The 17775-nt window shown below is 46.6% G+C and overlaps 1 protein-coding gene across 1 annotated transcript in view; it reads left to right on the forward strand.

Moving 5' to 3' along the window:
* The first annotated feature begins 15020 nt into the window (after positions 1-15020).
* FLT3 (fms related receptor tyrosine kinase 3) overlaps positions 15021-17775 on the forward strand; it is a 71805-nt gene continuing 69050 nt past the window's right edge. Inside the window, exon 1 of the mRNA XM_045016905.1 lies at positions 15021-15118. Coding sequence (XP_044872840.1) covers positions 15064-15118 — 55 coding nt within the window. The 5' untranslated portion in view covers positions 15021-15063. The remainder of the gene's footprint in view (positions 15119-17775) is intronic.

Here is a 17775-nt window from a genome sequence, read left to right on the forward strand (position 1 = left end):
TGTGAAATCCTGGCCTTGTTCAAGTAAATGGGAAACTCCCAGCTGATGCCACTGGAATTTTACCATTTACTTCAGTGGAGCCAGGATTTCACTCATCACCTTCAAACGTAGCACTGATTCAAAATGCATTTAGGGAAAAAAAACTTTCTGTGATATCTCTGCTATATTCTGTAGCTAAACCCATTTTCAAAATATGCAGACTTAGGCCTGGTCTACACTAGGACTTTAATTCGAATTTAGCAGCGTTAATTCGAATTAACCGTGCACCTGTCCACATCAGGAAGCCATTTAATTCGACATAGAGGGCTCTTTAGTTCGAATTCTGTACTCCTCCCCGACGAGGGGAGTAGCGCTAAATTCGACATGGCTCTGTCGAATTAGGCTAGGTGTGGATGCAAATCAAACTTAGTAGCTCCGGGAGCTATCCCACATTGCACCACTCTGTTGACGCTCTGGACAGCAGTCCAAGCTTGGATGCTCTGACCAGCCACACAGGAAACGACCCGGGAAAATTTGAATTCCTTTTCCTGTCTGGGCACTTTGAATCTCATGTCCTGGTTGGACATCGTGGCGAGCTCAGCAGCACCGGCAACGATGCAGAGCTCTCCAGCAGAGGAGTCCAGGCAATCCCAGAATAGAAAGAGGTCCCCAGCATGGACTGACCGGGAAGTCTTGGACAGGGGCGGCTCTACATATTCGGCCGCCCCAAGCAGTCATGCCCGGGAGGCGCCCCCGAGCCGCGGGAGCAGCGGACCTCCCACGGGCATGACTGCGGAGGGTCCGCTGGTCGCGCGGCTCGGCTGGACCTCCCGCAGCTGCGGGCGGTTCGCTGGTCCGGCGGCTCCGGTGGACCTCCCGCAGTCATGCCTACGGGAGGTCCAGCCGAGCTGCCAGCCGAGCATCCCCTCCGCAGTCATGCCTGCGACAGATCCACTGCTCCCGGGGCTCCGGTGGACCTCCCGCAGGCATGACTGCGGCAGGTCCGCCGGCCCAGCCTGCCGCCCCCCCGGGAAAGGGCCGCCCCAGGCGGGTGCTTGCCCCGCTGCGCTCTGGAGCCGGCCCTGGTCTTGGATCTGATCAGTGTGTGGGGCGATGAGTCTGTGCTTTCAGAGCTGCGCTCCAACAAACGGAATGCGAAGACCTACAAGAAGGTCTCCAAAGCCATGACAGACAGAGGATACAGCCGGGATGCAATGCAGTGCCACGTGAAAGTCAAGGAGCTGAGACAAGGCTACCATAAAATCAAAGCGGCAAACGGACACTCCGGAGCCCAGCCCCAGACATGCCGCTTCTACGAGGCACTGCATGCCATTCTTGGTGGGTCTGCCACCACTGCCCCACCAGTGTGTGTGGACTCTGACGAAGGGATAGTGTCGACGGCCAGTTCCTCGTCGACGTTCGCAGATGGGGAAGATGAGGAAGGAGATGAGGAGGGGGAGGCAGTCGACAGCGCTTACAACTCTGATTTCCCCGACAGCCAGGATCTCTTCATCACCCTCACTGAGATCCCCTACCAACCCTCCGCAGCCATTACCACGGACCCTGAATCAGGAGAAGGATCAGTCGGTAAGTGCTTTAAACATGTTAACATTTATTTCTTAAAAGAACAGGAAAATAGACTAGGCAAACAGAAGGTCTATATGCAGGGGAATGGAACAGGCATCTTCCGCGGAGATCTCCACAAAGCTCTCCTGGAGGTAGTCGAAAAGCCTATGGAGGAGGTTCCTGGGGAGAGCTGGCTTATTGGGTGCTCCGAGGTAGCACACTTTTCCGCGCCACGCTCTCAGCTGGTACTCCGGGACCAGTGCCTTGACGAGCATTGCAGCATAGGGCCCTGGCTTGTGCTGGCTTTCATTCAGCATGCGCTCCCTGTCTCTCCGTGACACCCTTCTCAGGGTGATCTCGCGCGCAGACTCCTGCATGTAAGTAGAGTGATTTGTGTACTATTACTATTGGTAGTGCTTCACTGTTCCTTAGAACAACAAGAAGCGTCACTTTAGAGCCACGTGCTGGAGGCTACAGAGTGGCAGCATACAGGGATTTTTTCCAAGGGAAAACCACGAGGGGGTGGAACAGGGGCAGAGTTTATGCTTTCAGGATTGCCTGCAGCAAGAGGACAGAGCTGGACATTGACTTTTAAGCAGCCAAAAGCCTTTGGCTTACCATGCCTGGCTGCTCCACGGATTCAGCTTTCCTGCCCCGCTTGTCTGGTCTGCAGTGCAATACCCCAGGCAATGAAAGCGAATGCAGACAAATCGAACTTTCCCTGAGTGAGTGCTCAGGAGATAGGTGCCATCCATGGTCTGGTTCACAGGCAATGAGTAGACTATGTTTCATTTTTAAGAAAATGCATCTTTGTAAGCAATTCACTCCCTTTTCCCCCTCACACAGCTGCAACAGTATCCCGACCTGCTCCACCATGCCCCTCACAGAGGCTGGCGCAGATTAGGCGTCGTAAGAAAAGGACACGGGACGAGATGTTTGCTGAACTTATGGGCTGCTCCAGAGCAGAGGCGGACCAGCAGAGCCAGTGGAGGGAGAACCTCACACAGCAGCAGCGCTCACACAGCGAACGGGAGGACAGATGGCGTCAGGAGGACCAGCAGGCGACTCAAACGCTGCTTGGACTACTGAGGGAGCAAACGGACACGCTCAGGCGCCTTGTCGATGTTCTGCAGGACCGCAGGCAGGAGGACAGAGCCCCCCTGCACTGTGTCTGCAACCGCCCTCCCCCGCCACACACTCCAATACCCACCTCACCCAGAATAACAAGAAGGAGGGGTACCAAGGGCCGTGAAAACTGTCACTGCACCACAGCGGACTGCTAAATTACCCAAAAGTTCTCAGTCCCTAGATTTTGAAAAGTTCTCACCTTTACTGTGTTGTTGAGTATTAAAAGTAGTTTGCTGTTAATTACTGTTTCTGTCATGTTTGTTTGCTGAAGACTTTCTGTGAAGCGGGGAGAGGGGTTTGGTAATTGCATAGGACAGTCACCATGAACAGGGTACAGACATGGGGGCAGGATCAACAGCAGATTATTCACTGAGTGCAGTCACTAGGCACCCTGGTCAGTCTGTGAGGTGTTTTTAATGTTCTGTTCATAGGCGGCAGGTGCCCTGCTCCAGGTATACTTGGAGGTGGGTCTCTCCCCCAGCCCAGCCTGGATCGGGCCCTGGCCCACGCGGGTCTCCCCCCGCCCCGTCAATTCCCTGCCTGGAGCAGGTCCCAGCGCTCACCTGCCACCCCTCCCCCAGCGTGTCGTCTCTCCCTCCCCCCCCGCGCTGCGTCCCTACCTGACAGTAGAGTGGCTACCGGCACAAATGCTGTCTGCTGCCCCATGGTCCTAGCGCCTGCCATCCACAAATGGCAAGGCATGTTGCCATCACCCTGCCCTTCTACCATTGCCCTGAGCCTCTACAATGCCCCAAACCCTCAGCCACAGCCACAGCCCGCAACCCCCTACGCCTCCTCCCCCTTCCCACACACCCCTCACCCCTTCCTACACCCCCAGCCCAGAGGCTGCACCCAAACTCCGTCCCAAAGCCTACACCCTTCACCCCTTCCTGCACACCCACCTGTAACCGTCCTCCCCCCAGAGACCGCTGTAGGAGCAGTAGCCTATCATTCCTAGAGTCTAGAAGTGGTCTCTACATCACTGCACACCCTACCCACCACAGTCCGCGTCCCTGTTTCAACCCTTTGACGCGAAATCATTATTAAAGAAAAAGTTTTTAAATAACAATGCTCCATTACCTTTATTTTTACACGTGTGTTGGAAGGGGGCAAATGGGGTGAACGGGGTATGAGACTGCAGAGGAGAGTCAACAGTAAATGGGTAAAGAAACATGGCCAGGTTCAGCTTCTCTGTAAAGCAACTGGACAGTCATAGGTTACCCTGCTCTCTGAGGAACCTAGCTTTCAAAGCCTCCCGGATGCACAGCGCTTCCCGCTGGGATCTTCTAATCGCACGGGTGTCTGGCTGAGCGTAATCTGCAGCCAGGCGATTTGCCTCAACCTCCCATCCCGCCATAAAGGTCTTCCCCTTGCTCTCACAGAGATTGTGGAGCACACAGCAAGCTGCAATAACAATGGGGATATTGTTTTCGCTGAGATCCGAGCGAGTCAGTAAGCTCCGCCATCTCCCCTTGAGACGTCCGAAAGCACACTCCACCACCATTCTGCACTTGCTCAGCCGGTAGTTGAAGAGTTCCTTCTCACTGTCCAAGGCGCCTGTATAGGGCTTCATGAGCCAGGGCATTAGCGGGTAGGCTGGGTCCCCGAGGATCACTGTAGGCATCTGCACATCCCCAACAGTTATTTTGTGGTCCGGGAAGAAACTACCTGCCTGGAGGCGTTTAAACAGACCAGAGTTCCTGAACACACGCGTGTCATGAACCTTGCCTGGCCACCCGACGTTGATGTTGGTGAAGCGTCCCCTATGGTCCACCAGTGCTTGCAGCACCATTGAAAAGTAGCCCTTTCGGTTAATGTACTGGCTGGCCTGGTGGTCCGGTCCCAGGATAGGGATGTGAGTCCCATCTATAGCCCCACCACAATTTGGAAATTCCATCATGGCGAAGCCAGCTATGACGACCTGGATGTTTCCCAGGGTCACTACCTTCGAGAGCAGGAGTTCAACGATTGCGTTGGCTACTTGCATCACAGGAACCCCCACGGTAGATTTGCCCACGCCAAAGTGGTTCGCTACTGACCGGTAGCTGTCTGGCGTGGCAAGTTTCCAGAGGGCTATGGCCACTCGCTTCTGCACTGTCAGGGCTGCTCGCATCCTGGTGTCCTTGCGCTTCAGGGCAGGGGACAGCAAGTCACACAGTTCAAGGAAAGTGCCCTTACACATCCTGAAGTTTAGCAGCCACTGTGATTCATCCCAGACCTGCAGCACTATGCGGTCCCACCAGTCCGTGCTTGTTTCCCGGGCCCAGAATCGCCGTCCCATTGCATGAACATGACCCAGTGCCACCATGATCTCCACGGCGCGGCGTCCCGTGCTTTCTGACAGGTCTGTGCCAGTCTGAGACTTCATGTCCTCACCGCGCTGCCGTTGCCTCCTCGCCCAATTTCTCAGCATCTGACTGTTGAAGAGATGTATGATAAGGTGCGAGGAGTTGACAACGGCCATAAGTGCAGCGATGATCGCAGCGGGCTCCATGATCGCAGTGGAGAGCTGTGGCGTCCGCGCTGTCACTTATAACAGGAAAAGTGCGCAAACTGATTTCCCACCGGCGGGAGTGACGGTTGAATGCTGACAGTTACCAAGGACCACCCTCGACACAGTTTTCCCCCCCAGCATGCATTGGGGGGAAATCCCAGAATTCCAATGGGCAGCGGCGAGTGCGGGAACTGTGGGATAGCTTCCCACAGTGCACCGCTTCCAAAGTCGACGCTTGCCCCGTTACTGTGGACTCACACAGTCGAATTAGTGTATTTAGTGTGGATACACAAATTCGACTTCATAAGGTCGATTCCACAAATTCGACTTAAGTTGATTCGAAATAGTCTTGTAGTGTAGACATACCCTTAAAGAAAGTGTACCATGTTACCAGTTTTCTTCACTTGCATTCCACCAGGAGAGAGGCTGCCTTGGCCACACTTCCGCCTTTAAAATTATGAATTTGTGAGTACTCTTACTGACCTCAAATGAGGCAGGTGAGGTGAGGGCTGTAGAATTATTACCAAGTGACAGAAAATGAGGCATATTATGGTGGTAGCAAGGTAATTCAACAAGAAAATCCAGGGTTTTCAATTTTCCATGATACGCAGGTATGGATAAATATTTGGTATTTTTATACAATATATGGTGTGAAGAAAAATATATCTTGAGGATAACTTTAAATGTATAGTATCAGAGGGGTAGCTGTGTTAGTCTGGATCTGTAAAAGCAGCAAAGAGTCTTGTGGCACCTTATAGACAGACGTTTTGGACCAGAGCTTTCGTGGGTGAATACCGACGAAGTGGGTATTCACCCACGAAAGCTCTGCTCCAAAACGTCTGTTAGTCTATAAGGTGCCACAAGACTCTTTGCTGCTTTTAAATATATATATAAATTACATTATTTGTGTGCAGTGAAGCCATGTCTGTCCCAGGATATTAGAGAGACAAGGAGGGTGAAGTAATATTTTTTATTGGACCAACTTCTGTTGGTGAGAGACAAGCTTTTGAGCCACACACAGCTCTGCATCTTGCCTTTCTCACCAACACATTGGTCCAATAAAAGATACTACCTCATCCACTTTGTCTTTCATTGTTATTTATAAACATCTTGTACTATTGTCTGTTCTAACTCAGTAGGCTACCACATATTGTGTCATGATATCAATTTTTAATCAGAACTCCCCATTCAGCGGCAGCTCCAGGCACCAGCACACCAAGCGCCTGCCTGGGGCAGCAAGCCGCGGGAGGCGCCCTGTTGGTCCCTGCGAGGGCGGCAGTCAGGCAGCCTTCGGCAGCTTGCCTGCAGGAGATCTGCTGGTCCCGCAGATTCGGTGGCAATTCGGCGGCGGGTACGCCGAGCTGAAGCCACGGAACTGGCGGACATCCGCAGGCAAGCCGTCGAAGGCAGCCTGCCTGCCGTGCTTGGGGCGGCAAAAAAGCTAGAGCCACCTCATCCCCATTTTAACCAGTGGCCCTTTTTTAGTCTTGTAGACGCTGTCCTAAAATTCTAATATATTATTTTTAAAGGAGCTAATACAATGTGTATATAACAATGAGAACATCTCATGTTCTTTCACTAATGTAACCCTCCTCCCATTCTTCCCCATTTCCTTACAGCCAAACCTTGCTGTGTTTTCTCTTATTTAAACTTAAATCTTCTGCCAGGGACCTGTCATTTCTTAATTGCCTGAAAACACCATCTACAACTATGACATTATGTAAATACTAAATAATATTGTGAGGCTGTTTCTGCAATGTCTGTTCTCCTTTGTAGATGAAAGGTGGGGGTTTGGACACAGCCTCATTTTGAGTTTCATGACAGGATTCAGGAAAGATTTCCAAAAGCATAACTGTAAATTTCATGCTGAAAAACAAACAAATTCCTTCTTCACAGATGTTTGAAAACTGACTTAAAATTAATGCAAAATAAGGGATTCTCCCTTTGGATGAGTGAGACTCAGCAAACCTGCCATTTTAAAGGCGTGTTTAAAGACTCTAGAGATGAAGAATTTTGCTATGTGGGTTTTCAATGAGTCATTTGCAATCTCAAAAATTTTTAAAAGTCTTCCTGAGTCAGACTGTGACACCAACAGTTTGTGACACAGTCCTTGCAATTATATATATAGCAGAAGAATCCCCATATTTTTAAGCACCTTGAATATTATTTTGGTAAGAAAAACGTTTTCTGTGGAATTAAGATCCTTTTTTGTCTTGCTTAGACTCATTACACCTCTACCCCGATATAACACGACCTGATATAACATGGTAAAGCAGTGTTCCAGGGGGGCGGGTCTGCGCACTCCGGTGGATCAAAGTAAGTTCAATATAACGCGGTTTCACCTATAACGCAGTAAGATTTTTTGGCTCCCGAGAACAGCGTAATATCGAGGTAGAGGTGTATTATAAAAAATAGAAAATCGGACTGCAATCAAGATGCTTTGACAGTTTGTACGAAAAGAGATTTTCAAGAATGAGTGGGATTTTAAATGTCACATTGAAACAAATAAAAATACTCCCTCATCACATAAAGACTTTAAAAACTTTTTTAAAAGGCTGTCTTAAAATTAAACCTCAGACCACAGTTCTAGCAATTAGCATTATTGGTATGACTTTTTCAGGTGGTTGCAAACCAAGGGAGAGCAAATGAATTGCTTGGTTGAAGAGGTTGGTCAGAAAGATGGGCAACATCCAGGCCCATCCTATCCAACAAGTCAGGGTTCTATTATTTGCTTATTAAATGGTGATCAAGTCATAGTCACTGCAAATGTCCCTTCGTGGAATGCAACTGCAGCCACACCTGCTCTGTGAGATTTGCAACTCACTGGTGTCCGTTAGAGTCCCCATTCAATGAATGACATCTGGGTTCAGCCCTTGCCTGGGTTAGCTCCCACTGCAACCAGTCCCTGGTCTGAGAACACCCCGTAGTGCCAGGGCACCGCCCATTCGCTGGTGAGGTATCTACATAGTGTACATCCATGGGGATGTTAGACCATGTCCAAATGAAAGGATAAAGTTGTCTGTTGGGGAGCAGTACGAGTTGGCTAACCCAGTTGTATTGGAGTGGGATGTCATTCATTTTAACCAGTTTCTAGGGAGTTTTCAGAGATTCCCCTCTCAGAAGCTGTGGGATTTCCAGTCCTATTAGGGGAAACCAGCCTACCATTGTGAGTCAGATTGGGATAGATGAAGATCCCCTCAATTGAGGGAGATTCTCCTGTTGTTCAGGAATATATAGAAGACAATCATGAACAGCATTACGCCATGCAGTACTTTCAGCAAGACATCAAATTTCTAACAGGGCTGTAACTTTATGATTGAACCACAGAGAATGAGTAATGGAAATAACATCCTGAGTCAGACATGTGACCTAGTGGGTTCTGGCAGATTTCACTTACACTGGAATCACTGGAGAAAATAGCTTTCTCCAGGTTCTAAGAGTTTTTGCACCATGGCTTTTTGAGTACATGGAGCTCCTGTGACAAGGTTTGAGCTTGCAGAAGGATGTGCAAACATCTTTTACCTCAAATGACTATCCACTACATGACAGTAGGTAGGTGGCTCTACCTTGTTAGCAGGTATTGGAACCTGACCAGGAATTGCAGTTTAATTGCTACTAATTCTCTGGGGCAGTTGTGATGAATTAGATTCCATCCTGAATATAATAAGAGAGGTGGGATTAGCTAGGATTTCTGACAGACAGGACCTAATAGAAAGAATCTTAGGAGGGGAAGAACCCAAGGAGAAAACTTAGACAGACCTACCAAACTTAAGGAGAAGGCGCACATTGTGGATTGTGTTGTATTATTTTGGATTTACAGTTTTGTTAATAAAGCCAGGCTCCAGGAGGAGTGACGTTTTGACTCTACAGTGACAGTGTAGCTTTTATTCAGTGCTGGGAAAGGACTCCAACCTCTTAAAACATTCTAGCAAATATTTTTGATTGGGTATTTCACATTGCTACGTTCTGTTACCAATGTCACCTGTAAATGGCTTTGACATTTAGAGATCAATCTCTTATAGGCTCATGTAGTGACTTCACTGCCCAACATCTGACTGAAGCAGTGGAAGAGTGTTATTTTGTGAAAGGTCTGATTAGAGAGTGTGATACCATTTGCACACAGGCCATTTGGTATCTTTTTTAAATTAAGTACAAAATTACTACATCAGTATCCACCTGGCTGAATACATCTACATCTGTGGTTCAAAATCCTGACTACTCTATTCAATGAGAAGGGAAAGTCAATACAGAAAACAGAGCAATGGCTGAAGTGTTAAAGACCTTTTTTGTATCAGTTTACACCAAAACAGTTAGCAGTGACTGGATGACTAACATAGCGAACATCAGTGTAAATGGGGTAAGATCTGAGGCTAAAATAGGGAAAGAACAAGTTAAGAATTAGGTGCCTTCAAGTCAATAGGGCCTGACAAAAATACACTGGGACCTGGCTGAAGAGATCTCTGAGCCATTAGCAATTGTCTTTGAGAATTTGTATCAGATGGTAGAGATAGTGGAGGACAGGAGAGGTCCCAGAGTACTGGAAAAGGGCAAATTAATTCCTGCTTATAAAAAGGGAAATCAGGACAACCCAGGAATCAGTCAGTTTAATGTTGGTACTCAGAAAGACAATGGAACAAATAATCAATTTGTAAGCACATAGAATATAATAAGGTGATAAATAACAGTCAACGTGGATTTGTCAAGAACAAATCATATCAAGCCAACCTAATATCGTTCTTTGACAGGGTAACAAGACTTCAGGATGTGGGGAAGCAGTAGATGTGAGGTATCTTGACTTTAGTAAGGTTTTTTATCCTGTCTCACTTGACCTTCTCATAAGCAAATTGGAGAAACAGCCTAGACCAGTGTTTCTCAAATGCCGCCATGGTGGCCACATGTGGCCACCAGGGGCTTTTTTTACAGCCACAACCTCCTGGGTGGTGATTGAGAAGTGGTGGGAAGCAGTGGGCCACCAGCAGGAGTTGGTCCCTGCCCCCGTCTGGAGCCACAAACACTGTAGGAGCAGGCAACCAGTGTGAGTTCCCCACCTTCCTAGGGCCAGTGTGGCTTGGGCTTTGGGCTTCATCCCTGGGGTGGTGGGCAGCAGGCTCTGGCCACGCAACGGTGGGCTTCATCCCCCAGCTGCAGGGCTTTGGGCTCTGGCCCCGGGCTCATACCCTCCACGTCATCCCTGGTCCCTGCTGCCTTCTCCATCCCTCAGTCATGCTGCAGGACCCCAGGATCCAGCCCCGGACTCACCCCCACATTGCTCCAACCCCCGCTACCTCTTTCAGCCCCGCATTGCCCCTTACCCTCCTTACCCACCTCCCCATCCAGGGTTTAATTTGTCTCCCACCTTGCCAGGGATGAGTAAGTCTGCTGTGAAAAGTGATATTAACAAATATACAAATATCGCTTTTCACAGTAGCAGACTTACTAGCTAGCAGGTTTTTTTAAACCCTACATAAATAAATAACTATGATTTGGACATGGATATGTGCATATTTATTGTTTTTTCTAAAGTTAATTAAGTATTTAAGGAAAAATTGTCAGAACAGCAACCAAAAAATGTGTTGTGAGAACCCCTGGCATAGATGAACCTTCTATATGATGAGTGCACAACTGGCTGGAAAACAAAGAGTAGTTATCAATGGTTCACAGTCAAGTTGGAAGGACATATCAAGTGGGGTCCCACAGGGATCTGTCCTGGATCCAGTTCTATGAATATCTTCATAAATGATTTGGATAATGGCTTAGAGCAGTGGTTTTCAACCTGTGGTCCATGGACCCCTGAGGATCTGCAGACTATGTCTAAGGGTCTACAAAAGGTTGTCATTACCCACAGAACAGAGGTTTTCAGCTGTTGGATTCCTGAGTGTCCGCAGATTGTCTAAGATTTCCAAAGGGGTCCACACCTCCATTCAAAGTTTTTTTGGGGTCTGCAAATGAAAAAAGGTTTAAAACCACTGGCTTACAGAGTACAGTTATAAAGTTTGCAGATAATACCAAGCTGGGAGGGGTTGCAGTTGCTTTGGAGGACAGGATTAGAATTCAAATTGATCTTGAAAAACTAATAAAAAATAATAATAATAATTTAATAATTTTTTTTTAATTATTGGAGATATACCAATCTCCTAGAACTGGAAGGGACCTTGAAAGGTCATCTAGTCCAGCCCCCTGCCTTCACTAGCAGGACCAATTTTTGCCCCAGATTCCTAAGTGGCCCCCTCAAGGATTGAACTCACAACCCTGCATTTAGCAGGCCAATGCTCAAACCACTGAGCTATCCCTCCCTCCCCTGAAGAAATAGTCTAAAATAAATAGGAAGAAATTCAATAAGGACAAATGCAAAGTATTCCACTTAGGAAGGAATAATCAATTGCACACATACAAAATGGAAAATGACTGCCTAGGAAGGAGTACTGCAGAAAAGGATCTGGGGGTTACAGTGGGTCACAAACTAAATACGAGTCGACAATGTAATACAGTTGCAGAAAGAACGAACATCATTCTGGGATGTATTAGCATAAGTGTTGTAAGCAAGACATGAGAAGTAATTCTTCCACTCTACTCAGCACTAATAAGGCCTCAATTGGAGTACTCTGTCCAGTTCTGGGAACCACACTTCAGGCAAGATGTGGACAAATTGGAGAAAGTCCAGAGGAGAACAACAAATATGATTAAAGTTCTAGAAAACATGACCTACAAGGAGAGAGTGAAAAAACTGGATTTGTTTAGAGATGAATTTGTGGCGGGGGGGGTGGGGGGCAATGATGATAGTCTTCAAATATATGAAAGGTTGTTATAAAAAGGAGCATGGTAAATTGTTCTCCTTATCCAATGAGGATGGGACAAGAAGCAATGGAACAAATTACAGTCTTAGGAAGATTGTGGAAATCTCTGTCCTTGAAGGTCTGGGATGGTCTAGATAATACTTAGTCCTGCTTCAGTGTAGGGGACTGGACTAGATGACCTATTGAGGTCCCTTCCAGTCCTACAGTTCTATGATTCTATGAATGTGTTGAGGTAGAGGAGGTGAACGCCATAAAAGTTAGTTGTCATAATTAAGGCTACGTTTTAGTCACTGGTATTTTTAGTAAAAGTCACGGACAGGTCACGGGCCAGACCTGTCCGTGACTTTTACTAAAAATACCAGTGAATAAAACTTGGAGGGGGAGGGGGACGACTGCCTGGGGACCCTGCAGGTGCTGGGGGAGGACGACCCGGCTGCTTGAGTGGGGGCAGGCGGTGGTGTGCAGCCCAGGACCCCCACTGGTTCTGGGGGGTGGGGTTGGCAGGGCCAGCAGGCTCCCTATATGGCTCCGTGCCTCCCCTCCAGCAGCAGCAGAGTTTGGGTGTAGGAGGGGGTTGGGGCACAGGACGGGGTGAGTTGGGCTCTGGGCAGCACTTACCTGGGGGGGCTCCCCGGAAGCAGCAGCATCACCCTCGCTTAGCTGCTAGGCGGAGGCGTGGCCAGGCAGCTCTACTGCACACTGCCTCCCCCTGCAGGCACCGCCCCTGCAGCTCCCATTGGCCACAATTCCCAGCCAATGGGAGCTGCGAAACCAGTGCTCTGGGTAGAGGCAGCATGCAGACCTGCCTGACCATGCCTCTGCCTAGCATCTGAGTGAGGGGAATGTCACCACTTACGGAGAGCTCCCAAGGTGAGCGCCACCCAGAGCCCTCCTCACCCATCCCGTGTCCCGTCCCACACCCAAACTCTGCTACTGGGGGCAGGGGCGTGGTGGCCCGAGACTGCCCCAGCAGCAGCCAGTGCGCCTGGTGCAGGGGCTGCCTGAGCTGCCCCTGAGCCAGGTGCACCAGCCGCTGCAGAAATCAGAGGTCACGGAAAGTCATGGAATCTGTGACCTCCATGACAAACTCGTGGCCTTAGTCGTAATCCGTAGTGGTGTTCCTCAGTTTGCTATACCTTCTCTAAGCCTATGTTTATTTCCTGCTTTAGGGATCTTTTTCTTTCACACTCATCTGACTATCTCCCTCACTCCTTCAAATCTCTTCAGCTTCCCATTTCTCATCACATCATGTTTAAACTGGTTTTCATTTCAACATCAGAACCCAACGTAACTGCCCCAGTCTGCATCTCAAAGCTAGTCTTTTTAACACATTGCTGGCTCTGCTTTGCCAGTAACATCAACCTCAATGCTCTGTTCACCCACTTCTGCAATTGTCTCTGTGACATTTTCTATGCAATCCTCAATGTGTAAAATGCCTTCCCAGTTCCGGTCCATCAAGCTACTACACTCTTTTCATTTAAATCCCTCCTAAAGGTTTGTTTTCCATGAAGCCCATAAGAAATTATTCAACCAATATTAATAACAAAAAATCCTAGTCATTGCTTCTGCTGGGTTTCATAGCACATACTAGCTACACTGAGTCTGTCTTGCTTAGACTGCAAGCTCTTTGGGGCAGGGATTGTCTGTATTTTGTGTCTTGTACAGTGCCAAACATAATAATAATAATAATAATAATAATAATAATTGGAGATATACCAATCTCCTCGAACTGGAAGGGACCTCGAAATGTCATCAAGTCCAGCCCCCTGCCTTCACTAGCAGGACCAAGTACTTATTTTGCCCCAGATCCCTAAGTGGCCCCCTCAAGGATTGAACTCACAACATATTGTTACTGCTTCATAAATAATGAATAAAATAAGAATAAAATGAAGACTAATGAGAAGTTCTGAAACTACACCACCCCCTCTCACTCCAACAATGAGTTATGATATGGGTGCCCTAGATGAGGCAAGCAGCTTTAATTAGCCAAGCTCCATCTTTCCAGCCATTGCCAATGGACGGGGCAAATTACAGGAGTAATTGAGCTACAACATCAGATGCATATGTGAAGAAAGATATGGAGATGTGATTTAGAGACTAGAGCAAAGGACCAGGATAGGCTAATATTGAGGGCCTTCCACTTTTAGATAGAATGACTCACTAACTCACTGTGAGAGTGGGCAAGTCAGGTGACCCTTTTTTTGTACTCTAGACAAGCAAGCTGTAAAGCAAGCCATACTAGGTCCTCACAGCTGCTGTATCTAAGTTTGAGCTTTCCTGTGGAAATTAATAGCTTCCTACACCCACCCACCCAAACTGCTGCTTTACTCCTGTTCCAGCTCCACTTTCATTGGTAACAAATTTGTCTGTGATATTAGAAACAGAAACTTCTCATTAAGAGTCTTAAACTGAGCAAGTCAGCTGATAGATTCTGACTAACAAAGTCTTAACCATCTGGAAGGGGCAGCTCTCAGTTTTAAAGTTTTCTCCCCCTTGTGATGACAAATGTTGCTGCGTATTTCCATGAGACATTTAGAATCTCACTCGGATTTTTGCTTTGAATCTTCCTCTTTCGGATTGTTATCACAGCTTGAATGATGCACCTCCCTAAAGATACCAACAAATTACGTGGACTTTCAGCCATAGACTGAGCAGCAGAAACTGCATTTGCTTCAAAAATTGGATTGTGATTAAATGGCCAAAAGTCAACTCTGTCCAACCTGCCCTGGTATATTTTTATCAACACTTATGAGCTAAGGATTAAGGGAACACAAGAGAGAGAAATACAGTGGCACTAACATATCTAGTCTGGTTCACATAATGCAGCTCTTTCTGCAGTGATCCTTGCAACAGAAGGAAGAGACTCTCTGTCCCTCAGAGAGGCCCCTTATTCCCCCTTTCACAGCCATTTCCTTTGGGTGCAGGTCTCAGTTATATACATTCTTGGGCCTTTAGCTTTTGAAGAAGTGGTTTCATGGTTTAAAGGTTTGTGGTCACTGACGCACACCCTTAAGAGAGGCACCTGCTGCGCTCAGTTTCACTCAGTTGGGTCTGGGGACTGCAGGCTCCAGTCAGGCAGGAGAGTCTCCGGCACCAGCAACCATGAGACCACACCAAGCCAGCACCTGCACCAGCAGCAGCCTTCTTCAGCTGCTTGGTAAGGGCACACACAGCACAAAGCCTCCTCCAGTCCTCCCTTACTATTATCTGGTTCCTTTCTCCTTTTTTTCTCTCACTTCTGCATCCCCCCTCTCTCCCTCTATCTATCCCCTCCTGCTTCTCTTCTCTTACCCCTTCCATGGCTCTTTCACTCAGTCTTTCCTGCCCACCTCCTTTGACCTCCCTCTCATTCTCTTCCCCTCCTTTTTTCTCTTCCTTGCATACTGTTCTCTCTCCCTCTCCTCTCCACCTTCACAATCTCCCCCTTCCCCATCCTCTTTCGGCTTTTACTCTCAGTGCACCCAAATTCATCTCATGTACAAGTAAGGAGTTCAGACTTAATGACAAAGTGGTTGTTTTCCAGTGTAAAGAATAGTAATACAGACTTGTTTGGATTGTTTTAAGCAATATGGGGCAATTTCTTAGCTAAACCGTATATGGAATACCATGGCAGAGTAAGATTTAATATTGCATTTGTGGATTATTTGGTGGTGTTTTAGAGTAAATTATGTTGTTTTGTATTTTTGTTGTAGGGTGTAAATGGAAGAACACATCATATTAAAATGTAGCAACTTCTGCCTGATTCAGTGCTACTGCAAAGCTTTTAACTTTTAAAGACTTGGTTTCCCATTTTAAAAAAATATTCCAAATGTTTTAATGTTAGGAGAAACGGAGAACACATTTATTGTATGGGAGATGCTTCCAAGCTACTTTCCTTTGTCTCTGAAATAAATGTTCCTTGCTTGAGGTGAGCTTGATCTAGTTGTTACAAAATTCAGGAATGTGAATCAGGAGAGAGGTTTTTGTTTTTTTCCTGGCTCTGCCACAGCCCTGCAGTATGACTGGAAAAGTCATTTAATGATTTTGTTTCCCCAGTTGTAAAAAGTGGATAATAAAACTTACCTGCCTTCCAGAGCTGTTATTAGGTATGGTTCATTAATGTTTGTAAACCTATTTGAGATCTGCCAAGGGAAGGCACAGTAGAAATGAAAAGGATTATTTTATGATCTCCTGCTGCAAATGATTCTAATGAAATGAGTACTAAGCAAAACCTGTCAGGCTTAGATTTTGGTGCATTTTCTTCTAGAAAAGCAAAGGATGCAAACAAAGTACAGTAATCTTTGTGGGAATCAGAGTTAGTGTAGCATCCAATCTTGGGCTTTGTTAGTCTTACACCGTGCATTAAAAACTAACAATAGTGTTACTATTAATTATTATCTGTATTACTATAACCCTACAGCCCCCCACTGGGATCAGGGTCCCATTGAGTTAGGTGCTGTACAAACAGATAGTGAGAGACATTCTGTGCCCCGAAGACAAGATGGACAAAGGGTGAGAGAATGGGAGTATTATTATCTCCATTGTGTACCATGGTTAATTGTGTAGATATATAATTTGTCAATTCAGAAGTACAAGAAGATTTTCACTGGGGATTGTTGTCTCCATGCATATACAAATATGGTGCTTTTTTTAAAAAAAATCATTTTTAGAGTAGGAATTATGACTTTAGTGAGTGATAATGAGACTCTTAAAATTGAAATAGCCATTTCCTAAGACTTTCTAAAGGTTCTTCATTATTACTTAGAAGTTTGAACTGAAAACAAATAATGTAGCAGGTCCAGGTCTGGCAGACTTTATACATCTGATTTTAAAATATCATCAGAAAACTGTATTTACCCAGCAAAGAAAAGTTATGTTAAAATAACATTCAGAGACTCTCTAAAACTAAGATGATCAGGAAACTATAAAGTTAAGACTCCCACTCTATCTTTACCTCATATATCTGCAATTGCAGAAATCTCAGAACAGAGTGTCCTACTGTGTTATTTGCTGCAATAACCAGGCAGCAAGACTTTGGAAAGGAATCCTGGGAGCATTATGAACCAGAACTTATTTGGTTTATGACAATTAAAAGCTCCTCCCCTAATTGCTTTTCTGGCCATCCTAATCAGACACATGTGGTTAAAGGTAATATTATCTGGGGTGAAATTAGTTTCATTTGCACAAATCCAGGGAAGTGAAGTGCAGAGAGGTGAGGGAATAGGGCTGTTGTGCAGCTGCCCTCCCCACTTCATCCTGCAGTTTATGGGATAGAATCATTGCCTTTCTATGTCACTTGTGAATATGTATAATCACTGAACCTGAAACTGTCCAATGCCACCTTTCATGGCAGCCTATATGGGGCTGCCACTAAAATCTCTGCAACCACTATGGGTACAGAGACCCCATGTGGCTTTAGTAGTGGACATCTCCATGCAGCCTCAATTGTGAGGAGTGTGTGGTGCAGAGGGATTTGTGTTGGTTTGACTCACCAGAGTGAATTTCACCCTTAAGAAACAGTCCTGTTTCATTTATATTTGCTACATTAATTTTTCATGACAGCTTTTCATGGGGCTGCCTGTAGTTTCAGGACAAATTAGAGGAATCATGAGTTACTGATTTAGGTCCCATTCTTTCAATGGCCCTAAAAAGCTCCAGACTAGACAGCAGTTTCTCTGATTGCGCAAAAGCTGAAAGACAATAACATTGACATACATATCACGGAGCCTATAGAAAACAAAACTGAAGTGTGTAACATTCCTATGCAGGAGTACCAGAGAAGTCTGAGACTGGAGATTTCATTTCTATTTTTTAAACAGATAACAGAATTATTTG

This window comes from Mauremys mutica, chromosome 1, assembly GCF_020497125.1.
Source record: "Mauremys mutica isolate MM-2020 ecotype Southern chromosome 1, ASM2049712v1, whole genome shotgun sequence".
Taxonomy (NCBI): domain Eukaryota; kingdom Metazoa; phylum Chordata; order Testudines; family Geoemydidae; genus Mauremys; species Mauremys mutica.